The sequence below is a fragment of the Phyllostomus discolor genome, chromosome 15 (genome assembly GCF_004126475.2).
Source record: "Phyllostomus discolor isolate MPI-MPIP mPhyDis1 chromosome 15, mPhyDis1.pri.v3, whole genome shotgun sequence".
NCBI lineage: Eukaryota > Metazoa > Chordata > Mammalia > Chiroptera > Phyllostomidae > Phyllostomus > Phyllostomus discolor.
Window position 1 is genome coordinate 10,914,274 of NC_040917.2, and position 27,780 is coordinate 10,942,053.

General features: G+C 43.7%; 1 protein-coding gene across 7 annotated transcripts in view; it reads right to left on the bottom strand.

Moving 5' to 3' along the window:
- Positions 1-27,780, bottom strand: part of RGS7 (regulator of G protein signaling 7) — a 307,380-nt gene that overhangs the window by 120,514 nt on the left and 159,086 nt on the right. For all 7 annotated transcript variants that reach the window (XM_036016116.1, XM_036016118.1, XM_028531203.2 and 4 more), the window contains exon 3: positions 22,243-22,339. In XM_036016116.1, the coding sequence (XP_035872009.1) occupies positions 22,243-22,339 (97 nt within the window). The remainder of the gene's footprint in view (positions 1-22,242; positions 22,340-27,780) is intronic.

Here is a 27,780-nt window from a genome sequence, read left to right on the forward strand (position 1 = left end):
AATGGCTAAATGGAACGGAAGACAGTTCTCTGTGGAGGCAGTGCTGGGGACACCTGTAGTCTCTCCTGGGCTTCCCGGGGCTCCGTTCAGAGAAGACAAAGCGGCGGGATTAGTATTCAAAACTCCTCCCTCTTGGCTTTGTATCCAGTCCAAGAGGCCATTCCGTTTAGCATGTTAAAAGGTTCAATTGTGGGGTCCTGTCTCTCCTTCCTTTGTGTGGAAAGGACAAATAGTTATTATTAAATAGTTATTTAAAAGGCAGTGGCTTCTTTTAAGGCAATCATTATTAAAATTGCACAAACACGTGCATAAAGCCATTTATTTAAAATTAGGACAAACCGATTTAATAGCGTCCACTTTTCTTTTATGCACTCTCATATGTACTACCTGCTCAGAATAAGAAGATACCTTTTTGGCCCTGCCCCCTGTTGATTTCCTAGCTCACCCCAATATGCACACCATGGCTAGGATCAAAGGAACCCTTAAATCTAGCTAGAGTAATTTATTTCCAAGACAGTGAAATTGTCTTTCTGGCATTACCGATTTAGTTAACATCATTTTAGACACTAAGTGATTTTTAAGCTCATTGTGGGGAATCAGCCAAATGGATAATTTTGAATAACATACAGTGTATAAATATTGCTTTCTCTGAACTTCCATTGCAGTAGATGCGACACGGTTCACTGGGAGTGCAGAAAACCAGGAAACACGAAGCCAGTTATTTCGTGTCCTGGTCCCGGCTCGAACCTGAACCAGCTGGAAGACTTAGGGACGCCACTTCAGTTCCTCCAGCTTCAGTTTTCTCAGTTGTAACCACAGGACCAACTTAAGTAAAAAGTCCTACCGCTTATGGATATGTGTTATACTCCAAATGCTATTTTAAATTAATCCCCAGTAAATTCTTACAAAAATGTTCTGAAGTGCTTTGCACCTTTTCTCCCCACTGACATGTGACGAAAGGCGTCAGACTGAGAATGAATCACACGGGTAGGTCAGTGGGGAAGGCAGCCTGAATTTACACAGTCTGACTCCAGAACTCACAGTCCTCGTCCCCTGTCTCTCTGGAGACCTACGTTCTGTCCGCGTATTAGAGTTAAATTCACAAGTTCTACATCTTTAGGGCTTATGTGAGCTTCTCCGTAGACTTATCTCAATCTTCCAGGACACTGTAAGCTACTCAAGTGTAGGAACTATGCCCATCTTTGAATCATCGTGGGCAGTTAGTAGTTAATAGTGACTTTAAAAATTGTCAGAAGTGGAGATGGATTCCTGTGACACTTTAGAGACGAGGAAATAGAATCTGAGGGTCCTTTCTGAGACTCCCTGACCCAGGGAGTGAGCACTCCTCCCGAAGGAGATGGAATCCCAGCTACGTCTGCCCAGGCTCATCTTCGGCTCACTCCTCATCCCACTGCGGCCCGGTTTTCACCCCGTGCATGCCATGGAAACGGCTCTTGCCAAAGTTCAAGGACACGTCTCACCATTATTCACTGCACTTGTTAAGGACAGTTGATTGTTGACCAGTCCCATTTCCTTAAAGCGCTCACCTGGCTTGGGCTGCGTAACCTAGTGTCTCCCAGCTTCGCTCCCACCTCCCAGGGTGCTGCACGTGGTCTTCCCTTCAGGACCTGCGTTCCCTGCCTATATGCACCACGTGGTCCCCTCACAGGTCCTTCTCTCTTTGCACACTGTCCTCTGAACATTGTATTCGCTTCCTGGGCCTGGCTTTGCCATTTATTTATCCACTACTGGTTTTAGTTTTATTTCTCCAGCCTAGATTTTCCTCATGATTTTTAGACTCCGTGTCATCATGAAAAGGGATAACTATAAAAGTAACTCAATGTAGTTTGTGTAGTGTGATGCTGCGTTGAGTGGGTCAGTTAGCATTGGTGGCATGCAAATGAGAACTCCATGCTCCAGGGATGGACAGCGAACACTTGGGGCTAATCGGGTCCCATATTCCAGAGGTGGCTTCGTAACATCTTTGCATTGTATTATCACAGGGTTTCTCGGAGCGCTGAATGAGATGGCCATGTCACAAATAAGTTTTTGTTTGCAAAACGAGTGATGCCCAAATGGTATATTTGGTTACATAAAGGAGGCGTTAAGATCCAGCAATCCCTGGACCCCATACATTTGAAGTCTCGCTCAAGGACTAGCCTCGATGGCCCTGCCACTCCACTTCATAAACAACTGTCGCCTGACTCTACCCTATGGTTTTCTGGCCCCACCACCCAAAGTTCGAGATAAGTCTCATCTATCTTAAACATCTATTGGACAGTCCTTTGTACTTTATTGGTCTTTAAGCATTCTTATAGTAAAATTAGTATATGACATTATGTAAGTTTCAGGGGTATAACATTACAATTTGGCATCTGCATTTACCGCAAAGGAGCCACCACCAAAAGTCCAGCTGCCATCCTGCACGGTGCAACTGATTCCTTTCACCTGTTCCGCCCACGCCCCCCTTCCCCATGGTAACCACCAGTGTGTTCTCTGCATCCATGATTTTTGTTTTGTTTTGTTGTAGAGTCCACACACGAATGAAATCATACAGTACTTTCTTCTCTGACTTATTTCACTTAGCATAATACCTTCAAGGTTCATCTATGTTCTCACAAAAAGCAAGATTTCTTTCTTTTTTTACAGTTGAGTCGTTGCTTTTTACGACATACCACATCCTCTCTAGCCATTCATCCATCAGTGGACACTTAGGCTGGTTCCATACTTGGGCTGTTATAAATAATACAGCAATGGACATGAGGGCACATGTACCTTGCTGAGTTAGTGTTTTCGTATTCTTCTAGGAAAGACCCAGAAGTGGAATAGCTGGATCAATGGGTAGTGCTATTCTTAATCTTTTGAGGAATACTTTGTGCTCTACACATCAGCTAGAGTGGCCCATATAAAACGGAAATCTGTATTGCCATTACGTTACAAGTATTTATTGTACAATGAGGTTGATAATTCCAAATAGCTAACACTGCTAATAATGTAAGTGCCAGCCAGTCAAAGCAAGTGACAACCTCTTTACAATGAGGAATGGTTGTAAACATCACCAGGCTGTTTGTGAGATTCTATGCCCCATTAGTCTATAAACTCCGGTATGACACAGATTGTGTATGTCAGGGTTAATCTTTGTATCCTTAGCACTTAGCGTGACATCTAGTAGGCCGTTGTTACACAAGTGAAAAAATACGATTGGGGAAAAGTTCAGTCAATCAATATGTCAATATTTTCAACCTAGTTTCTAGCATCCTGGTTTCTACTACCAATATTTAACCTAATTTGGGGGCAGAGAGTAGTATAAATTTTGGGGACAGTGTCCTAACACTTTTTAAGGCTCAGCATCAAATCACACTTGCTGCTTTTCTAGCCCTGGTATTGAATCCCTTACTTACACCTGACTATTTGCCTAATTCTCTTTTATCTTTAGATTGACAGGTATTTATTGACAAACTTTGGAAACACTATGATGAATGAGTCATAATCTCTTTTCTTTTAAGAGTTCACTGTATGTTGGTTTAAATAAACATTCGAATGAATCGTTTAAGTAAAAAAGCATTATCCAAAAGGAACACTAAATTCATAGTTAGAATATCAGAATAGCAGGATACTAAGGGCACTGAGAAAAAAAATTTAAGTGTTTGATATAGTTGTATAACAGAGAAACAATGCAAGCACCAATGGAAAAATTCAGAGCTTTGTGGACTTCCTTAAACTTACATTACCATTTTTAATATTACTTTTATTTTGATCACATGTAGGATTATGCAATAGCTTTGTCCCCCCAGCACAAAGGGCCTTTAAAGGTCTTAATCCACCCTAACAAGCACTAATGCACAGACATAAATAGGGTGCTTTGGGAATATACAGGAAAGCAATTAAATCAGGCACAGCTGGGTAGGATAGGGGACCGGAGAGGAAAAGGCACTTCAGAGCAAGCTGTGCCCGAGCTACGTGCAGAGTGACAAACTAGGCAAGCGAAGGCTTGGGAGTCTGGGGGAGACGGAGAATCTCTGCGGTGGGATCACTCCATCTCCCTGAATTAGACCTTTGCATCCTCCCCACTTGCCTAGACCATCACCCGTGGTCCCTCTGTTATTATTATAAAGCTGCCACATCAAGCCTTCCCTCTCTAAGGCTAAGTGTGTCCTACCTGTGAGGTGTATCTTGTTCCAAAGCCCATGGTTGGCTGTGACTGGACATTCAAGAATCAGAGACCATTTGCCCATCCCGGGAAAGCCAGTTTGCTCAGTTTCTGTTTTTGATTTTCTTTTTAATATCAGCAGCCCTCCTCACGGTCATTAAACAAATGTCAGCCTGTGTCGTCACTGTCTTCCACAACCTCACTTAAAGTTATCTTCCATAAGACGTCTTTCACAGTGGATAAAAGCGTGTGTATAAGGGGCATCCTCTCTTCTGATGAAAAGAGTGATGAATTTATGTGTTTAGAACTGTGTCCTCATCAACACATAGCCAAAGAACATCAACATGTGTATAGTCATAACTAATGTTATTTAACCAGGGCTGTCCCCTTAGCTGAATGCACGTCTCGTTGTTGCACACTGTCCTGACCTCATCTCAAGCGCCCAGTAGGACCGCACGGTGGAGTCACAAAGGTTCCTCGATCCTTCACCTAGTTTTGACTTAGCCTTATTCCCTGGCAATTCTCACCATCATTAGATTACTGTTAAAAATTTGATCTGAGTGACGTAGAAGAGGCGCAAATTACTTAAATCTCTTGATGGAATTTAATAGTTTTGAAGAATTAGAGCATTTCATATGGGAGCCATATCAAAATAGATGACCTAAAACCAAAGCTGTTTTCCCCAGAATCTGCAGTTACTGAACTGTGTCCTGAGGCTGGTAATATTTTTTTTTCAGCAGTTTCTTAAAAGCAAAATAAACAAACGCTGTCTACTTTTTCCTCAATCACTCTTTGCTCCCCTCTGAAGACAAAGGCAGTATTTCATAGACGGTGCACCTTAGACAGCTAAGGCTGTGAGTGCTATGGAACAGGGCATTCTTTGGAGAGGCATTTGGAAAACCCTGCATTATGTAGCCCTGGTTCGGAGACTCACAATGAATACTATTATGCTAAAGACTAACATTCCAATTAATGTCTGATTTTACTTTGTGAAAACCCTGCATGTCACAAGTACATTTGAGGACAGAATTTTTCTCCCCACAATATCCATATCAGCACCACTACAGGGGACACAGGACTGAGAAATGCAATAGCATCCCCTCCATTGAGTCCGCACATGGACAGATGAGCGCTGTGGAGTTGGGGTATTTATTTCTACTTTATGTAGGAACATTTTTTAAAGATTTTATTTATTTATTTTTAGAGAGGGAAGGGAGGGAGAAAGAGAGAGAGAGAGAGAAACATCCATGTGTGGTTGCTGGGGGCCGTGGCCTGCAACCCAGGCATGTGCCCTGACTGGGAATTGAACCTGCGACACTTTGGTTTGCAGCCCGCGCTCAATCCACTGAGCTACGCCAGCCAGGGCTTTATGTAGGAATTTAAAGTAGCACATATTTTTTAGTGGTGTTGTTTAGTTGCATGAAATGAGCACAGAATAGGCATTTCTTCGACTGCAGGTCTTTACTTGTATAAATCTTCTTTGAAAATCACCGAAGTGTAACATCACTAGAAAGTCATACGCATGAGACTTGATCCATAACTTGACCCTCTCACACTATTTTAAACATAGCCTTGAAGAGAAAGCATGGGTTTTGGAATAAGAAAGATATACACCCATCATGTACTAGTTGTGTAAGCTTGCCAAGCTAATTAATCTGTGTCAGTCTTTTTTTTAATCTATAAAACTGGGGCAATAGCAGGAACTAACAGTAAGGTGGTTGTTCAGATTAAAATATTTACAGATAGACCCCTGGCAAAAAAAGGTGGCTCACTCTGAACAAATGTACACTTTGGCCATAAAGTCAGGTACATTCAGCAAATACATGTTGAGCACATGTTCCACACCAGGAACCTCGACACTGGATACGACGACAAATAAAACCCAACTCTTACATGTTGTGGTCCATAAGGTGGCAGAACTCCTTCGGAAAGACGTGACTATGAAAAACTACAGCGAGAGCAAGAGTATGCGTTACCCAGGCTTGTTCTTAGTGCTTCTAGCACCTGGGAGGAAGAAAAAGCCACAGAAACCTAATTACAGTCAGATAATTAAGAAGTTAATGGACAGTCCCTTGTGGAGTTCATTCACCCTTTAACATCCTTTCTAGATGATGCCCTCTTTCCTCTGTGACTTTCTGCCACAGTGGCAAACAAGTCAGTCCACGTCATAGGCCTCAGTGACAAAAATAGATGATTAACTGCCTTTGTATCTTAGCTTCTTTTCATTTTAGAGAAAAAAATGCTTCCTTATTTTGCTTTTGCAAGCCAAAGAAATAAAAGTATGCAACTTGGAGAGGAAATTTTCATTCAAAAAGGGAAAAAAACAAAATAACCAGATTTGGTGTCAGATGCAAAGAACCCCTTCGAAGTAGATGAGGACTCGGGGGGTCATGAAAAGAAATGTATGTGTCAGAACTCATTGCCAGAAGCCCTGGTTAAATGAACAAATGGGGATTTATGGTCTCAGTAGTTGAAAACCTTCAGGCACAGCTGGATCCAGGTGCCCAAAAGTTGTTTTCAGGACCGACTTTTACTTCACATTATGGCTCTGCTCTCTCCTGCACTAGTGTCACTTAGAGACAAGTTTTTCCTTCACATTTATACCAACCAGCTGAACACAACACAGAAAGAGAAAGCCCTTCCCCAATGGTTCTAACAGGAGTACCAGCCACAACTCTCCGATTTTCCAAGCTCCAGTCGTGTTCCTCCCCCACAGCCTCGATCCAGGGAACAGGCTGCCCCGCTGCAACCACAAGGACTGGGAGTAGGATGTGGTGGTTACCCCCCCTACAATTCAGGTAGCTGGTGCCAAGAAAAGGCCATCAAATGTGACAGCTACCAACTGGTGGAAGGTAACATTGGCCTTGGGGTTTTGGCTGCACCACCATTTTCAACAACTCTGTAAGACCTGACACCAGCCACACTCCTCAGTGCTGAGGGGTAGTTTCGAGGGCCACTATTTCTGAACTATTTAATGATCCCCCCTGCATGGGGACCCAGCAACTGTTAACATCTGTCTCTTGCCAAAAGGCCACCTGATCAGAAAGGTTAAGAGAAATATTCAATGACCTCCAGAGAAAGGTTAGAATACTTATTTTTAGCTTTCTGGTATTTGGTCATAAGTGTTTTTAGCCTGGAATGACTTCAATGAGATTCGCACACCCGAATGCTGCCAAAAAGAGAAAGCAGGGAGGGAAGAAGTCAAATATCTAAGGAAACCTCTTGCTCTCATCCAAAAGAGGATTCTTTACATTTTTAAAGAAAATGTTCTATTTTTTTTTTTAACTCCCTTTGTGGATTCTCTAAGGCTGAGGGTAAGAGGAACACAGGTCTGGTATCAAAAAGCTTTAAAGACCAAACATGCCCCACCTGTAATTCATTAACCCCTTGCTGACAAGTCCCTGATAAGAGGAACAAAGAGAAACCCTGGCTGGCGTAGCTCAGTGGATTGAGCGCAGGCTGCGAACCCAAGTGTCGCAGGTTCAATTCCCAGCCAGGGCACATGCCTGGGTTGCCGGCCATGACCCTCAGCAACTGCACACTGATGTTTCTCTCTCTCTCTCTTTTTCCCTCCATTCCCTCTCTAAAAATTAAAAAAAAAATCCAGCCTCATAATTTTCCTTTCTGACTCATCCTGGCCCAAGAGGATAAACCATCCTACCCCTTTCTCTATAGAGTACTGTTTGGGGTTGGGGGGGGGATGGGATTGGCTCAGAAAAATAATTTCGTGCATGATTTCCATAAGAAAATGTTTCAGGGAAGAAATTAAAAAACCACCACCGAATTATTTCTTTTTAACAAAATGTGACAAAGGGGAGTTAGGACAAACATCTCATATTTACGCAGAAAGCACAACTGTTTCCCTGGAAACAGGTTGAGCAGTTATGCAAATAATAAGAGTTGGGAGAAATCTGACCCAAAGAATACACGAAAGGGGAAAAATGGCTAACCGGGATGCAGATGTGTCCGGAGGCGACGAACACCACGAAAATAAGAAAACCGTGGGATGCTGCAGTCACAGTCATGGTATTGGGAGAGAAGGAGAGGACGTACCGCTGTGGGGCTGTGGACGTGCCCGGGTTCTGGGGACCTTCGGTGGTTTGTTCCTATGTCTGCTGCTCGGGCTCCTCGGAAGGGAGGGAAAAAAAAAAGGGGGAGCGATGCAACGCAGGTGGGGCCGCGATGAGTCCCCGGGGACGGTTACACAAGCATAGTCCGACCTTGTTTTACTGCGCTTTGCTCTGCTCTGCTTCGTGGATGTTGCTTTTCTTTTTCTTTCCTTTCCCACAAATTGCAGGTCAGACCCTTTGCCAGCAGAAAGATCACAACTCGCTTGGCTGCGGTGGTTCGGGACGGAGCCCGCTGCGTCTCTGCGGGCTGCCCGCGCGGTGCTCTCTTTAGCCCGTTAGCCCTTGTGCTCTCTTTAGTTTTGTGCTGATTCTGGTCTGTCTCCTTCCGCCACATCGGTCTCCTTCCACGCAGTCCAGCACGCCGTTTCTCTTCTCTTCTTCGTCTGCTGCTACGTCCTAAATACACAGGAGACTTGCCCGCTGGCTACGGCAGCAGCGCGCTCAGGTGAGTGCACTGAGGCCTATAAAGTAATCGAGTCTCAAAAACAAAAAACGCCACTTGATTACTAAGCGTGTCACCTTAACTTGAGAACTTTCTTCCTAGACTGATTTCTCTGCAAAGAAAGAGGTCTTTTCCAAGCCAAATGCAGGATGAAACAAGCAGAGGATAAAGAACTCAAATTATCTTGTGGGATCATATTATGCTATGTTATATTGTACATATGCACCTATAAGTTACATAACATATATCATATGTACAATATTTCAGTGTTCTGTGCTTTTTAATGATTTTACAGAATCAGATTATGGAATCTAGATTATTTTAGCTTCAAATGTCAGCTCTATCGCTAACTAACAGTATCACATAGGGTAAGTTATTTAACTTCTCTGAGCTTTCCTTCGCGTCTCTTTGTAAGGACAGTAATATATAAAACAATAAACCTAGAGGGCTAACAATTTGTCAAATGCCCAGCACATTTTAAGCACTAAATAAATGCCAGTAGTTGTTGTAGCTGTTACGGCCCAAACACACTCACGTTCGCTTATGCACCAGGGCCCGGGCTGCCATTGAACATCTACTGTTTTCTTTTGCAACATGAGACATTGGATGAAAACCCAGGGGTTTTTTTATGACCTGTACATACTCTCTTCACTAGTTCAGATAGGCTTTGAAAACGATTTACATTTGAATATGAGAATGCCCAATGTTCTAGAAATCAACTTAAAAAAAATTAAATTGACTAGGGTGACTTGGTTAACAAGATCATATAGGTTTTGAGCGTACATTTCTATGATCCGTGTTCTGTGTATTCCATTGTGCGCCCGCCACCCAAAGTCTAATCATCTCCTATCAGCATATACTTGGCCCCCCCTCCAGCCTCCTCCCCCACCCCGCTGCCCTCCAGTGACCACCATGCTGTTGCCTGTGTCTGTGAGTTTCAGGTTCATATCACACACATGAGTGAGATCATATAGGTCTCAGCTTTCTCTGTCTGACTTATTTAACGTAGCACGATACTCTCAAGGTCCATTCATGCCGTCGCCATGGGCAGGATCTCGGCTTTTCTTATGGCGGAGTAGTATTCCATAGTATATGCGTACCACATCTCCTTGACCCAGTCCTTTACTGAAGGACACTTCCGTTGTTTCCATGTCTTGGCCATTGTGAATAATGCTGCAGTGAACACAGGGGTGCATATATCTTTGTGAACAAATGTTTAAAGTAAATAATAAAGCTAAAATGAGGGTGTTTTTGGACTCTGGAGAAATGTGAACATTATGTTCAGTTTCCTGCTCCTCCATCGTGAAACCCAGCGAAGCTAGTGATAGACAGCAAAGCAGAGTTGCCGTCTCTCTGGTGCTGCCCGCTGAGATAAAAGCATCTCACAGCGCTGGATGCCGACAGAGCAAATGATGAGATGTGTGTTCTTTCCTCTGCCAGTAAACTGAGCGGGGGGAGGGGCGGGGGGAAGGGCCGGGACATCCGCTGTCCTATGAGAAGTCATGAACATTTCCTGAGTGTCTGCTATGTGCCGGACACTGTGTACTACAGAGGACACAAATCGAAATGCGAGACTTCTCTTGGTCTCCAGGTGTGTACAGCCTTTATTGAGGACAGAATGTCAGAGAAAAAAACCCATGCAGAAGAACACAGTGCTAGGAGAATCCAAAGAAGGGAGCATGAATACAAGCTGGCCTGGGATGAGGATGGGACAGGAGTAAGGTTGGGACCCTTCTCTGTCCTAAAATCACTGGGTGGGGGGTGGACACTGGAAGTCCTTCTACAAGTGTTCCGAGAGAGAGAGGCATGAAGAGAAAAACCCAATGGTGCCGTCGGACACAAAGGCAGTGCAGAATGATGGATTATACGTGTGTCTCAAACGTGTCATGCACTAATTCATTATCTCAGAAAAACACGTCTGGACTAGTGCGTGAGTCACCAAGATTCATTCGTTCCTGGGGATAATGAAGACTTTAGTGCCATCCTAAGTCATTATCTCTCTAGGGTTAATTTTGACCTCTCAAAAGAAACCCATGTTAATGTTTTAATTCAAAGAAGCATAGCTTCCCTTCGAGAGGTTTTACTTTAACGACCTCTCAGTTCTAGCCTTTTAGACTCACCAATGGGCAATAACTCACCAATGGACAAAGTTTTCCAAGTCCATTGCTTTAACGAGAAGTCAACAATTGTGAGAAACAACTTCCATAGCAGATTACTACAAACATGAAAATTTAATATGTTTGCATCAGTTAAATCTCCCAGGATAAATTTGTGATATTGCCTCTGACTTTCATTATTTTCCTCTTTCAGCAATTGTCCTGATGGCACAACCCACTGAGCATTGACGTTACAGCAATACAGAAATTATTAAGAAAGTCAAAATGGGATTTATTCAAGAAAAATAATCAATGCCAACAGGAAATGGTCTTACGTTCCCATGGGAAGACATAAAAGGAGCAATGAACAAGCCTTAATCTCCCTGGGAGATTTCAGTTTCATCTGTTCAGTTCTTTGTGGCAAGGAATAAAAGTGAAGACCTAATAAAGAGTGTTAAAAGCTGTGAGGCACCTTGAAAATGTAGGGAATGATGATTGTTTGATGAACATTACAGGGATTCAACAAATACCTTTTGAGAACTTACTACCAAAACCAGATGTCAGATGCTACAGAACCTCCAACGCGGGTAATTCCTTGGCCCGGCAACAACCGGTCAGCTAGTAGGGAAGGGAAGCTCAGATCTGGGCCTAAGCTGAGCCTCCTCAGGTGTTAACAAAAGTCATACTATTCACCATGATAACTATAATAATGTTTCATTTATTTCTCATTTTCTTGGTGCCACACACAGAAATATTGAATTACCCAGTGACATCAACATCAAAAATATGAATAGAGCCCAAATACTTCATTATTTTCTTGTTTCCTCTCCTGTGCATTTCTTATTTATAGTTACATAAGCCTTTTTTTGACCAGTATTTATATTTCTAACACATGACCAGTAATGAGTTCTACCTTTTAATTAGTTAGACTATACAAATCACTAATGTCTTTCTTTTAAAAATTTTTATTTATTTTTAGAGAGGGAAGGGAGGGAGAAAGAGAGAGAGAGAGAAACATCAATGTGCGGTTGCTGGGGGTCATGGCCTGCAACCCAGGCATATACCCTGACTGGGAATCGAACCTGCGACACTTTGGTTCGCAGCCCGCGCTCAATCTACTGAGCTATGCCAGCCAGGGCTACTAATGTCTTTTTTATGTCCCAGAGCTGCTTTGGCAAGGGCTGCCCCATGACTGAACATTTTCAAATTCTGCTGACCGTGACTTTGGTCAAAAAGAAAGAACAAGAAGGCATGAGATGGTTCTAATTCTGATGAGTTTATTTTCATTTGGCTTTCAGTAAGAGTAGGGCAGTTTTCTATTTCTATCCAATTCCCTCCCATGTAACACTTCACACATTACTCGATACCTTGTGTGGTCTTGGTTGATTAGCACGACAGTGCAGCAACTTCAGGGACGAGACCACTGGGGATTTTCTGGTTCCTTTCATGCGGCTTAACCATTAGTGCTGAACCCGGACTCCCAAAACCCAATTTTGTGTACTTTTTTTATAAATCTATTACTTGCTATGTGGCTAAATTTATCTTTCTTAATAACATATCCTGTTTTCATCTTTGAAGTTTTTTTTCTTTCTTGGCTTCAATTTTCCTTTTCTAATACAATTTGGCATCATCTGCACATCTCAGGAGTCCAGATGTCTATAAAAATATCACTGAAATGCTAAGATAAAATTCAGCACCAGCTGAGACTTCCCAGGCTTCCAGAAAGTTGTTTGTTTATGACCACACTGTCTTCTGCCTTTTATATTATCGTTGCTTAACCAGGCCAAACTAGTCCCAACTCCCAATACAACCATCAACCATCATTTTGCAGAACTACAGTAATGGTTTTGGGAAATTCTAAATAAAGTACGTGGATGGCCCCTTTTCCCAAAGTCCGAAAAAGAAGTTGCAATGTTAGTGAGGCCCACCATGTCTTCATAGAACTCTGACGATGTATTTATGCACCCTCCTTGCATTGCACTGTGGATGCTGTCGGATTCCCAGACAGGAAGGAGAGAATTGGAAGTTCATCCTCAAGGCTCTTCAAGTCTCTCCCAGAGAGCTCCTTGGAGATAGAAAGCCAGTATTCTGGAGGTATAGAGTCATGTGTCCAGTTAATTATGTATTCCGGCCCACTGTTTATGACTGACTCTTGAGTTTGGGTCATATTCTTAAGGAGAACAAATCGCCTCCAGAGATTTATTTACAGCCGTCGGTCCAACGACAGTGAAACGACCCAGCTGTGTTGGGAGGAGTCTCTCCTCCAGCAGAGATGCCGCCGAGAGGAGCTGCCGTGTTCTGAGTGGAAGGCAGGGTGACCGGACCATTCCGAAGACGCCGACCCAGTCGGCAGTCAGAGAGGACTCTTACCTGCAGGCTTTCATAGGAATATTTATGTGTTCGGACAGAACTTTCCCTCTCGGGAATATAGTCATTGGGAGGACAGAAATCAGCTCTAATCCAAATCATATTTACTTAACATAGAAAACGGCAAATTCGGATGCTTGGAAAGCACAACAGGAAGCGGCACCACCAGCTACAGTTGCCCCAACAGAGGGGACAGCGCCTGGGCCTCCGGCCCGCGTGGCTGTGAAGAAAGCTAGGGCTGAAATCAAAGCATTACACCCTAGCTGGTGTAGCTCAGTGGATTGAGCACGAGCTTTGAACCAAAGTGTTGCAGGTTCGATTCCCAGTCAGGGCACATGCCTGGGTTGCAGGCCACGGCCCCCAGCAACAGCACATTGATGTTTCTCTCTCTCTCTTTCTCCCTCCCTTCCCTCTCTAAAAATAAATAAATAAAATCTTAAAATCAAAGCATTAGGATATTCCTGAGTTTTTACTGTGTCTTCTAACTTTCTGGTGAAAACACAATGAGTGGGAGCTTGCTTTTCATCTGGGTTCTACCGAAGTGCTCCAACCGCATTTTAAAATGCATGGTTTCTCTGTACATACAGTGAATGCCCAAACAACAGCCAAGCTTATCACTCCTCATTTAGCTATTATAAAAGGTAATTGTCTAGAACCTAGGCCAGATGGTCCAAGTGGGCCCATGTTAGAATTCGTTCCTAGTATTTCTCATCACTCGATGCCGCTATTTTATAAGAAGGAAAAAATGACGGCCGAGAGAGGGTGAAGAATCTTTCACAAAAAGACAATTTAAATAGCTCTTTGATTATGTGACAGTTCAGTGCCTGCCCGTGTTCCTCAGCTTTGTTGACTACACAGTCAACAAAGTTTACCTGTCACTTGATCAGAGAGGCATGTCAAGATGACAGAGAAAAAGGTCTTTTTTTTTGGTTGTTTTTGGCAAACATTCATGTCTCTTGAAGATCTAGTGAACGGTTCTTGTTTTCTCCAAGAATTTATTTTTTTCAGACTTGAACTTTAGAAACTGCCAATATATTTAAGATACTTTTTTTCCTAGTTCCTGCTCATAAATTTCCCTTTTGCATTCTTGAATTTTCTTTGAGGTATCATAAAAACAAAATATAAACATAATTTCTGCCAAAATAGTTTAGAATTGTTTTCAAAAGCAATTCATGTCGCTTTGAATTTCTGTAAAATCCATGACAGCCATTCCAATGGGAGACGGAGAATATTTCACAGTAAGATATCGGCTTCAGAAAGAAGAATCTTAGAAGAATCTTAGACTCATAGAAAGCATCTGAGAATTACCTAGTTTTAGAGTCTCCAAGGGGGAAAAAAAGTTCCACCTTACGTATCCTTATTGTCTTAAAATTGACTCCAAATATAATCAGGTTTGAGTCACGTAAGGCCTCTTGAAAGCTGCTCTGAAAAACATTTGGATGCAAAATATGAACCTATTAAAGCTTGCATCAGCCCAGTTCCCCACACCAGCTCGCTCCTGTCCCCTTATCTGTGCAGCCACCCTGAGGATAAGCTCCAGTCTGCATACAGATCATCCCTTAGAGGAAGCAAGGACAAGAGGGAGGGCCCATTTAATACAATTTGCATGAAGGGCAACTTGATTTTTAACCTCGCATACACCACTCCATTTTCATATTCAGGGCTGAGAACAAAGCATCCCCGAGTCCACCAACTCTGCTCTTCCTACCTGGGGACCAGTGTAGGTGAGGACTACTTTGAAGTTGCAAAAGCAAAGCAGCAAACAGATTCAACTCTTTAATCACCAACATTCTTGTGATGGAGAACCGTCTCGAGGTAATAAAAGAAAACAGAAACCAAGGAAACCCAGGAATGGCTGACGAGAACTCCCTACTAATTTCTGTTTCTCCCCTGTTAACGGTGCTTAGTGATTTGCAGCGGGCTCCAGGCTGTTAGGATTCTGAGAGTCAGTGGCCTAAGTTCAATCTTCAAACCCGCTAAACAACCCATTTGATTTGAGAGCTGCCACAGGCAGCCCTTTTCTGATCTCAGCGGGCTGCTTCGCAAGCACGGAACAATTCAATTTTAATGAAAACCTACACCATTGACAGGGAACCGAAGAGAGAATTCTGGTTGATTTCCTGCTGTGGCTTACATTGGAAACACAGTCATTTCCTAGTCAGTCCATTGAAGGAAATGAAACTCACCCACTAGGTGAAGGCTATTTCACTGTGATCTAGAATAATTGAAACACTGGATGTCCAGAATATGAGAACATCCCAGTGCCTCGAAGAACCACGGAGTGTCGTGCCAGTAAACTTGTTTCATTTTCAGTTAATTGGCAGGGGTGGGGCTGTGGGGGTGGGTATTTCTAGAGACGCTGCCTGAGGTCTGGGGAAGCACTGGTTTTAGGCTCCTCCGCAAGGAGCAGAGTGAGGGCTTCCCCTTCGCACTCGCCTGTAGTGCGCAGGTCACGATCCAGTCTGAATAACGCAGATCGGTGACGAGTTTAGACTTCCGGTGCTGACTGGTTCTGCTTGTCGTGATGCAGAGAAAACCACTGGAGTCTTTACCCATGGTGCACTAGCTCTCCAGACACAGAACAGTGTGATTTCCAGCCACTTACATGTGCTTTGTGCTTCCCCTTGAACTTATCTCCCTGCTGCTCCAACTGACCTTAGCCAACAATCCTGCTGACCAAGACCCAAGAGCAAGCAGGCAAGAAGCACGTATTTATCTTCTCCCCCCGAAAGGCTCTGTTCCCCAGAGGTCTGTCTCTGGTCCCCCGAGCTTGTCGCCGCCCACACAGCTCCAAAAGACATCCCATCTCCTTGGTTTCTAATCAACAGACCACCAAAAGTAGGTCATATGGGACATGTATTATGAATACTGTCATCAAGTGTCATTAAAAAGAGAATTTTTTTTACTTGAACACAATTTACAGGGCAAACATGTTTTTTTGACAAAAGGTTTATAAAAATCCATATATTTGTGGATGTTGACATAGCTGTGTAATCACAATAGTTCACTACCCTCACGGTCCACAGGAATGCCAATGTGGCCTCTAAAACTGCAATTATTATTTACTCATCGAATAAATACGAATGAACACCTCCTGTACTAGACACTGTTTTTAGTGCTGGGGCTACAAAAGTCTTGCAGTTTGCAGTACTGCCTGGAAGAGACGGACATTCACCAATTACCACGTTAGTCCGTTTATAACTATAAAAGGGAATATAGTATACTTTTGAAAGAAAAAATGCAGTCTGATGAGTGTATTTAAGAAAGGAAACTGGGCCCTGGCTGGTGTGGCTCAGCGGATTGAGCGCTGGACTGCGAAGCAGAGGGTTGCTGGTTCGATTCCCAGTCAGGGCACATGCCTGGGTTGCAGGCCAGGTTCCCGATGTGGGGAGCGCAAGAGGCAACCACACATTGATGTTTTTCTCCCTCTCTTTCTCCCTCCCTTCCCCTCTGTCTAAAAATAAATAAAATCTTTTTAAAAAAGAAAGGAAACTGGGGTAGACCTGAGATGAGTGGGCCCGAGCCGAGCAAAGGGGAAAAGGGGAGGAAGCACCGAGAGCAGAAGAGGCAGTGCAGTGGCGGAAAGCACCTGCAGCACAGAGACAGGGGCACCGTGAAGTGTCAGAAGGGGAAGCGGCTGCTGGGGCTGCAACCGAGGAAGCAAGAGCCCAGGTGCTATGGGGCTGGGGTGAGAGTCAGGCAGGGAGTCTCATTAAAGATTTCAGCCTTAATGCTCGATTGAGAAAATATTTTTAATGGACCAGATTTGCAACTTGAAAACACCCCTGCGGCTGGCTGCCCTGTGGGGACGGGAGAACCGAGAGCTGAGGGGATGCGGAGACCAGCTGGGAGTGGATGCAGCAGTTCGGGTCAGTGGAGCTGACGGTGTGGGCGGGAGCAGTACGGGAGCAGGTGGTCGAAAGCCAAACGATTGCATGGCGGCTTCAGAGAAAACTCTGGTGAGATGTGTCGATGAAACTGCCGCCAGAAGAAAGGGCTATAGGAAGAGAGGTCACGGTGACTCCAGCATTTCTGGCATGGGCTGTCTTTCCCGAGACAGAAAACAGGGAAGGGACTGGGAAAAAGGCTGTGAATTTAATTTTAGGCGTGTGGAGTTGGAGGTGCCAATTGGAAACATCACATCGGGAGTTTAATACACTGGAGTTCAGAGAAAAGATCTGGACTGGAGATACCCCTGTGGAAGGGCGCGGAGAGTTTGTGACTGAAGCTGCAGGCACAGATGGAATTAGCTAAAGGAAGAAAATCCAGTAGGATTTCCACTGATGCTATATCATTCTAGCCATCGTGTGACTAGTCTAGTCTACTGTATTCTCGTCCAGTAATCCTTTCCCACACTCCCCTCTTCTGAGTCCTTGGAAGTACAGAGCTTGCATGGAAAGGAAACTTGGGGATCGTCAGGTGTAACCTCCAGACATTGGAGGTGAAGAAACTGCAGCTGTTTTCTCAAGGCCACGCACGTCTTAGGAGGAAAGACTGAGACAACAGCTCAGGTCTTCCTGGCGGGTGCTTCAGAGTCCCACCACCAGGGGGCGATGTTGAGAGACAAACATAAGCGTCCCCAGTACTGAGAGTCCCATAGATTGTGATAGACACTCATCTGTCATGCTGAACCAACACAGGCACGTGCGAAGACGCACTTAAGGAGGAACCTGTGATGGGGGGGGGGGGGAGGGAACGCAGATTCTTTTTTTTTTTTTAAGATTTTACGTATTTATTTCCAGAGGGCGGGGAGGGGAGGGAGAAAGAGCGGGAGAAGAACATCCACGCGAGAGAGAAACATCAGTTGGCTGCCTCTCACACACCCCCAATCAGGGACCTGGCCTGCAACCCAGGCATGCGCCCTAACGGGGGGTGGAACTGGCCACCCTCCAGTTTGCAGGCCGGCAGCTCAGCCTACTGAGTCACACCGGCCAGGGCAAGCAAGATTCTTGAACGAACTGATTTGGTTTGATGTTAGTAAGCTGTGCAACATTGGGCAAAAAAATTGAACTCTCTGACCCTACAGTTCCTTCCCTGTGATAGAGAGATAAACAATAATGACCTTGAAGTACAGTAAGAAATAAAACAAATATATTAAAACTCAATGACTATGTAGTAGGCTCCCAAATTACTAATATTATCCTCCAAAGTAAAATATATTTATCATATATAATATAAAAGTAACTGTCATATATAATAAATAATGCTATTTTAATATATAACATCAAAATAACAAATCTTTATTAAAATACTTTTGTTATTAAAAAGAAAATCCAGCCCTGGCTGGTGTAGCTCAGTGGATTGAGCACGGGCTGGGAACCAAAGTGTCCCAGGTTTGATTCCCAGCCAGGGTACATGTCTGGGTTGCAGGCCATGACCCCCCGCAACCGCACATTGATGTTTCTCTTTCTCTCTCTCTCTCTCCCTCCCTTCCCTCTCTAAAAATAAATAAATAAAATTTTAAAAAAAGAAAGAAAATCCCAATGGCTGATTCAAACAAACTCTTAAAACATTCAATATTGAAAAAGCAATTTTTTTTCTGCCACCAGGTTTTAAAGCCTATTTATTTTATGTTCATACACTTAAACTCCATAAAGCGTCCATGACTGTGAATCAACAAAAAATCTACTCCCAAATAATATTCAATACTTTTATAATATATTTTCTAGAAAGAAAGTGCCCCTCAATTTCAACATCTTGTTAAGCAACTGAAAACCTCTGTGGTCCATTTTAATTAATTCAAATATGCAGGTAGCCAAGGTAGATATTACAACTGTAAAATACTGTCAAAGCCGGATCAAATGCCATAAAACATGTAAAATTAGTCATTTTCTCCTTTATTCACAAAATTTTGTGTTCCATGTGAACCTGGATCTCCTATTTAGTGTTTAAATACAATACAAAGGCTTTCCAGCTGATATGAGAGTCATAATTTGGCTTCCCAAAGATGTTCAGAAGAAGGATGAATAAATATTGTAAGTTACAGGATATGAATTCTAAGGCCACAGCTATCATGTGGGATTCATTCAGGGAAAATCCCCAGCAAAATCTTCAAATATTTTATTTTTAGCTTTATAGTTATTTTTCCAAGTTGAGGCCACAATTGCATACAAATGGCATGAACACTATTGTAAAAACATCATGCAGTAATGTTTGAACTTCATCTTTCATTTTACTTTGTGATGGAGCGATTCCGTTCAAAGGCAAGATATAGCTCCACTTGAAAGGTGAGGATTCTGGGCAACACAGTTCCTCAACACACAGCAGGTACTTCTCAGGTGCTTCTTCAGATTTATTCCTTATCTGCTCTAAAACATGGCTTGAAGCAATTTATAATATGAATCCCCCCAACCACACACACACACACACACACACACAAAATACAGCAATGAAAGGCTGACAAACAACCAATTAGAAGAAAAAGGAAGGTAAATATGTCAGTGACGAGTCAGGGGAGAAATATGAATGAAATGTCAAATTTAGCGATGAATTTCCCAGAAATTAGAAAAAAAAAACAGGAAAAAGAAAATACAAGTTATATATCTCTTATTGTTTTTTAAAAGGAAAAAGTCAAGTTTATCTGCAAAGATAGTTCCCTTAGCATTTTATGACAGAACAAATGGGTTTCTTGGGTCCCCTCATAGGCAACTCAGAGAACTCTTGAAGTAAATATGTTTGATTATAATTTTGCAAAGGTTAAAAACAGTGGGTCAGCCTGGCTGGCATAGCTCAGTGGATTGAGCACGGGCTGGGAACCAAAGTGTCCCAGGTTCGATTCCCAGCCAGGGTACATTCCTGGGTTGCAGGCCAGAACCCCCAGCAACCGCACATTGATGTTTCTCTCCCTCTCTCCCTCTCTCCCTCTCTCTCTCTCTCTCTCTCTCTCTCTCTCTCTCTCTCTCTCTCTTTCTCTCTCTCTCTCCCTTCCCTCTCTAAAAATAAATAAATAAAATCTTTAAAAAAAAATAAAACAGTGGGTAGGTAATTATGTCTGTGCCTACTCTAAGGGCCTCTATATCATCATACCCAAACCCCTTAGAGGTATTCCTTTCGGGAGATAAATACATGTAACGAGGGTTCTTGGCTGACAATCTGATTATCGAGTGAAAGTGTATAAACAGCCCTGCTCCCACAACGGACTTTTTTAACCTCTGGGGACAGAACTCACCTCCATCGATCACACCAGCGGAACATTAAGTGCCAACACATAATAATCTATTTCCCCACTAAAATGGAAATAGTAGTCCTCGAAACCCGTACAGTAATTGGAACACAGTGGGTGTCTGATCAGTGTTCGCTGAACTGACTAAAAAATCTAAAGGAGACTCCAGCCAGCATGCCTGTAAGACCAGCAGGTGCCAATCCTCTCTATTTTTTTATCAGCTTAAAAATGGCTGCATCCCAGTCCTCGGGAATTAAAATCTCCGTGGTTAGGCTTTGCAAACAGGCATTCCCAAGATCCAGCACTGAATCTGTTGCAGATGTAGGAGAAGTAGGACAAAGAAAAGGGAAGTGGGGAACACAGCAGACCACAGGGTAGAAGTTCCAGAGTGGAGATGAGGGACCCCAAGGGACAGTTTTGCAGGTTGCATCACTGGGCCCCGGGACACAGGGACAGGGGCTGCAAAGCTACCAGGGACCCTGAGCTCTCCGCCCTATCATCTCTGCTTCTGTTTTCTCATGTGTTTCATTTCCCTCCATCTGAAGACCGGCCTCCTTTGCTCATCTCTGCACACGGCCAATTATCCAGGCCCCGGGTTGTCATCCCTCAGTGCCAGACACACACACACACACACACACACACACACACACTTAAGTGATGCTCAGGAAACTCAGCAGAATCTCAGGAGAGAGAGAGTTGATGGGCCAGGCTCTGACTAGCACCACTGAGGTTCTCAAACCCTAACATCTGGGCTGCTGATTTGCACTTGGTCCTAATTATCACCCTCATGCCAAGGCCACTGTCCACTGGTCTTTCAGTCCTGTTCCATCAGGAAACATCCCAGCCCTTGTTCCTGAATCCCATCGAGCACCATCCTCTCCACGTGCTCAGCAGCAGACTCCTTACCCTCGCCACGTGTCACTCATGACAAGGCTTTGGTTGGTCTTGCCTCACCTGTTCTCTTAGCCTCGCTGGCCTGGGCCCCAGCCCGCCTGAGTGCCCACAGGACGAGCCTCCGCCACCTCATGGAGCCAGAGAGAGCACGGATTTCTAACTTACCACTACCCATTTCCTCTAGTCACTTCCAATCCAATGGGTGGGGATGCCCTTGTTCTGATAATGAACCTTTATCTCAAAGTCACCCAATTAAAAAACAAAAAAAGTCACCCAATTAAAAAAAGAGGGTCCTGTCCTCTTTGATCCTGTGCATCCAGTCTTTTGCCAAATCTGCATGCTTGTTCCTCTCTATTCCTTCCCCCCGCACACCAGAAGCCTGGCCCCCTAACTCTCCCTGCAAGAGCCTTGTACCTAGGACAGAGACAACGCACTTTGCTGAATGCCAGCCCAGCTGGAACACTGCATTCTCTGTCTCCCCATTTCCCCATACATAAGACCTAGATTCCATGGGTCAGCTTTCCAAGACCTCCATACTCAGACTCAGCTCTGTTCCTGTCTACCTACCTGGTTTTCTGTAATGAAGCCCCTCCCACCTCCGCTCTTGAAGCCAATACAATTCAGCAGTTTTGGAATTCAGCTCATTCACTGATCTTCAGGAAGCTTTCCCTGCCTCCTCATGGATTTTTTTTTACCTTCCTAACTTCTATACAGGATTGACATCGCATTTGTCCCATATACCTTTACTTAATATTGCTTCCTCCTATTTCACGTATATTCATTCTGTCTTTGTAAGTAAGAGTAGGGTCATGACTTTTGCTTTTTGGTTTTCTTTCATTATTATGTCAAGTGTCAAGCATGATCAATATGGCATTAGCATTTTATAAGTAGTTTACCAAGTAATAACTTAGAGAGTTTCAGTAGTGAACAGTTACAACAAATTTTAAATTGTTCTGTGAAAGATGCCGGACAACATAGAGCGCTATTGAATGCAGACTTACCAGAGAAGACGCTAGGTATCTTGGAAAGAAAGCTCTTGACGGTTCGAATAGGAATTCCATTTTTTTCATCTTGCATGCGTGCTATGACGTCCTCCATCTAAACGACAATAACGAGATAATGAAAGCCTTTCACAAGTGGAGTCTTTCAGAAAAATCAGTTCTCATAACAATTCTGCAGACCGGTTTTGCCCAACTAAGACTAATGCGATTCTTACCTTGCTAGACTTTATCCCATCAATGTGTCCAGTTCAGTTAAAACGTGAGAGAGAAAACAGCAAGAAAAGTGGCCATTTTAGGCTCCATTAACTACTAAGAAGAGCTTTGAATAATGCTTCTCTCCTGGCTTCACGTTCTTTGCTTGGAAAGGTGTAGATAAAAGAGTGCTTACTTTTGAAGCTGTCAGAAATCCCCCGTCACAGTCAAAGTCACACTTCGTTAATGTTATCTCTGCTGAACTTATTGCGAAAGACAAGAGAAGCCTGTTTGGATTTCCTCCTCAAGCAAGGGAGTTCTGTGTTTGAGTTTAGGATAAACTTCTGAAACCTGTCTAGAGACACAAGACTGGTTGCCAGCAACTGCTGCTTCTTTTCCTCAGGCATTTACTGAGGTGTGACACAAAATGCACACACACACACACGCACACACAACATGCATGAACACACACTCTCACACACTCATGTGCATATACCTGCATATGTACACGAAACGTGTATGCACATGCAAACACAGGCACAGTGCACACATGTGCACACACACATAAAAATAAATGTAACAGCACAGCCTTCTGCCCATTGAGTGATTTCCACTGGATCTTCCTTTCAATCCAGTTAGTACATTCACGCTTGCTTGCGAAAACCTGGCACAGTTTCAAGGGCTGTCCTCCACAAAGTCCAATTCGGAACGTAGTTCTGAATAACATTTATTCAAAACATAGCCTCACACTTATGTGCTTCTAAACCTGTGCCACTCATACACACACACACACACACACACACACACGTTTTAGTATGGAACTCAACATCCATTCATTCACTTACTTATTTCCAAACAGCTACTGATCACCAGCTCGAGGCCAGATTCACCACGGGGCATTGGGGATATCAAAATAAATATAATACAGTTCCTGCCCTCAAAAACTCAGTTAATATTAAAGACAATGGCAAAACTTGAATAAGGTTTGTAATTTAGTTAACAATGTTAGAGCAATGTCAATTTTCCACTTTTGATAATTATGCTATACTTATGTAGGATGTTAACATTAAGGAAAGCTGTGTGTTACAGGCTTATGGGACTTCTCTATGCTATCTTTGCATCTTTTCTAAAAGTCCAAAAATTATTTCAAAATAAAAAGTTAAAAAATCACAGTCTACTTCATCAAGATGGCAATGTTGGCAGACATGGCTCAACCCTTCGCACAACCACAGCAAAATCACAAGTAAGATATAGGTCAACCATCACTCAGAACCACCAGAAATCAAGTTGAATGGAAGCCTGGACAACTATGTCGTTAAAGAAACCACATCCTCATAGGAGGGGTACAGATGCGGAACAGGCTGGTCCCAACCCACTTGCGGTAAATAAAAATTCAGGAGGGATATATTGGGAGCGAGGAGTCCCAGACACATACCAGGCCCCCCAGCCCAGGGTTCCAGTGCCAGGGAGATAACTCCCCACCACTTCTGGTAGCAAAAAACAGTGGAGATTGAGTTGGTGGAAGAAACTTCTGGAGCCCCAAGCAGTTCCTCTTAGAGAACCCACACACAGACTCGGCTACTCAGACTCACTCGCTCTGAGCTCCAGTACTGGGGTAGCAGCTTAAAAAGCCTAATGGCATAAAGGGAGAAACTGAAGTGTTTGACATCAAGGTGAGCAGAGGCCACTGTCCCTTTTCTAAACCCTCCCCCAACAAAGCCACAGGGCCAGCAGGGTGGTGCCATATCTCAGACTCCATCAACCTGGCTAACACTGTTTGACCCGCCTTGGAAATCCCCGGAGACTCAGCCTCACCCAACTTAGGGGCCCACCCAAGCTGCTTTTCCATATGGATGGCCAGCCTTGGCTCATGCTTCACACTTCCTAAATCCTCAAACATGCAACAGCTGGCCTCAGAGAGCCCCAGTCCCAGCACTAGCAGCTGCCAGCCTAGATTCATAGCTTGGCTTCACCTGGGAATCTCTAAACCCAGCACAAGTAGCAGCCATCCCAGCTTGCTTTATAGCTCAGGCAGGGTGCTCTGGGAAAAACACAGGTGGGAGCTGACCTTGGTCTGTACCACCAGGAAACCCCAGGTCCAGCACACCCAGTGGATAGCTACAGACCACATCGGAGCACCTCTACCCTGCTCCTGCACAGCTGATCCTCCACGGAGGGCAATGGTTGATGGCAGTGGTCACAGCCAGTCCTTGCAGCAGACTGGCCTGGATAAATCCCTCCCATTGATCTGCCAACAGCAACCGAGGATCAACTACAAGAGGAGGGTGTATACTCAGCCCACACGAAGGGCAAACCTTGAGTACCCAGTTTGGGTGATAGGGGAGGCTGTGCCCCTGGACCCTACAGGATACCTACTACATTAGGTCACACTACAAAGACATGGAATCAAAGCAGCTCTATGTAATACATAGAACCAAACACAGGGAGGCTGCCAAAACAGAGAGTCAAAGAAACAGGGCCCAAATGAAATAACAGATCAAAACTCCAGAAAAAGAGCTAAACAAAATGGAGATATGCAATCTGTCAGATGCAGAGTTCAAAACATTTTTTATAAGGATGCTGAAGAAGCTTGGTGAAGAACCTTGGTAGCACAAAAAGATCCAGTCAAAAATGAAGGATATGCTAATTGAAATAAAGAACAATTGATAGCTTTGGCTGGTATAGCTCAGTGGATTGAGTGCAGGCTGCGAACCAGTGATGGTTTCGTTCCCAGTCAGGGCACATGCCTGGGTTGTAGACCAGGTCCTCAGTAGGGGGCGCGTGAGAGGCAACCACACACTTATATTTCTCTCCCTCTCGTTCTCCTTCCCCTCCCCTGTCTCTAAAAATAAAATAAATAAAGTCTTAAAAAACAACAACAACAGGGAAACAACAGTAGAGTGGATGAAGTGGAGAATCAAATCCATGATTTGGAACATAAGAAAGAAAAAAACAATCAATCAGAACAACAAGAAGAAAAAAGAATGAAAAAAATGAGGGTAGCATAACAGCCTCTTTGACAACTTCAAGAGGTCCAACATTCACATCATAGCAGTGTCAGAAACATAAGAGAAAGGGCAAAAAATTAGAAATCTATTTAAAAAAATAATGAAAGAAAACTTGCCTAATTTGGTGAAGGAAATAGACATGCAAGTCCAGGAAGCACAGAGAGTCTCAAACAAGATGGATGCAAAGAGGCCCACTCCAAGACACATCAGAATTAAAATGCCAAAGATTAAACATAAAGAGAGGCTCTTGAAAGCAGAAAGAGAAAAGAAGTTAGTTACCTCCAGGGGAGCTCCCATAAGACTGTCAGCTGATTTCTCAAAAGAAACTTTGCAGGGGAGAGGGGATTAAGCAATAAATATTCAAAGTCATGAAAAGTGGGGTCCTACAGCCAAGGTTGCTCATCAGGAAAACTATCAATTAGAACTGAAGGACAGATAAACAACTTCCCAGACAAGAAAAAAAATGAAAGAAATTCATCATCACCAAACTATTATTATATGAAATATTAAAGGGACTTATTTAAGAAAAATAAGATCACATCTATGAACAATAAAATGGCAAAAAATACATATCTAGCAACAATTGAATCTAAAAACCAAACTAAGCAAACAAGAAAAACAGAGGCAGAGTCATGGATACGGAGAGTTGTTGGAATTGTTGTTGTTGCTGTTGTTGTTGCTGCCAGATGAGAGTGGGGCATGGGGGGAATGGGTGAAGTGGTGAGGGGATTAAGAAGTACAAACAGGCAGTTACAGAATAGCCAAGGGGAAATAAAGTACAATATAGGAAACGGAGTAGCCAAAGAACGTGCAGGCACGACCCATGGACATGAACAAGGTTGTAGAGATTGCCTGAGGGAGTGGGGGGTGGTGGGCGGAGAGCGCAAAGGGGGAAAATCAGGAAAACTGTAATAGCATAACCAATAAAACATAATTTAAAAAAAAATCACACTCTAACATTTACATCAATTAATTACCCAGCACATTCCTATCAGCACAGCTTCAGCACGGTGTTCCATTAGGCAATCCTATTTGCCCGGGTAACTCCTGTCATATTTACTAGCACGAGAAATAACCGGGGATGTGGGAAGAATGGTTTTAGAGAACCACAGGGTTGCATTTGACTCTCAGCTCTTCTCGTGATCATCCATGTTACTCTGAGCAAGTTAAGCAAGCTCACTCGGGCTGTTTCCTCATCTGTCCAATGGTGATGATAATATTTGTGCTCATTCCTTCACAAAGTTTACGAGGTTGGGTTGGGGCTGGGGTGTGCTAAACTATCGTAAGGTGAAACGAACAGTGTACATAAAGCACAGTCCATAGCTGAGCATTGAACTTCAGCTGTGCATGCACACCCCTGACACTCAGGGAGGCTTACTCTCCATTCTTTAAGTTGCTTTCCATGTGCACGAAGCACTGTTAACTGCCTTCTCCCGCCCCTTCCTGCCTCTCCAGGGCAGCCAGGCTGACTCTTAGGTTGGGAAGAGTTGGGAGTGAGGAGCTGGCCTGCCTGCGGGGCCCATCCCTTCTCCATCAGAAGCCCATGGCCAACTCTGCGATAAGGAGAAGCCTGCTCGAGTGAGTGAGCAAGTCTGTCCGGAACTGGGCTTCAGGATTGGAGCTTAGTGAACACTCTTCAGTAATAGCTTTATCCGAGATCAAGGTGATACTATAGCCTCCATTTGCTTGACAGTTGGTTGTGATTCTCGAATGATTCAGAATTCAGGTAGAAACAAAAGGTTGGGGTGTTTGTGTGTGTGTGTGTTTCAATCAAGCCAGTGCAAGACCCCAACAGTAACCAAATACCACACTTTTTCTCATGTCATAAAGATATCTCATCCAAGTATAGAAATATGAAAAGGACATATTCTTAGGCCTTTTTCTTTTTGCCACTGTTTGCCCTTCATTCACGGGACAGTGTTTAGAAGGGAAGAGTAAGCTTCTCTCCCTTGCCCACCGTCAGCCTGTAAACCCTTGTATTATCAGCTTAACTGTGTAAACCAGGCTGCATTAGAGAGACTCGGAAACCTCTCCAGCTCCCACCTGAACCACCTGAGCAGCCAGGGTGGACCTGCCATCACCGCTGGCCAGGGGCTGCATTAAGGTGCATCGTTATGGGGAGAGGCATTTGCTCTGCAAAGTCACACCGCGTCTCCATTCACTGAGTCCCAGAGAAATAAGATCAGGGGTCTGGGAATTGAAAGTGACCTCTGTGGCTGTTTTTAGAATCTTTGTTTTTTTTTCAGAAGCATAATTTTCACAATAGTAAAAAATAAAATAAACCCTGTGTAAAAATAGGATTTGTGTTCTAGGCAGAAAATGGGATCATAAAAATGCA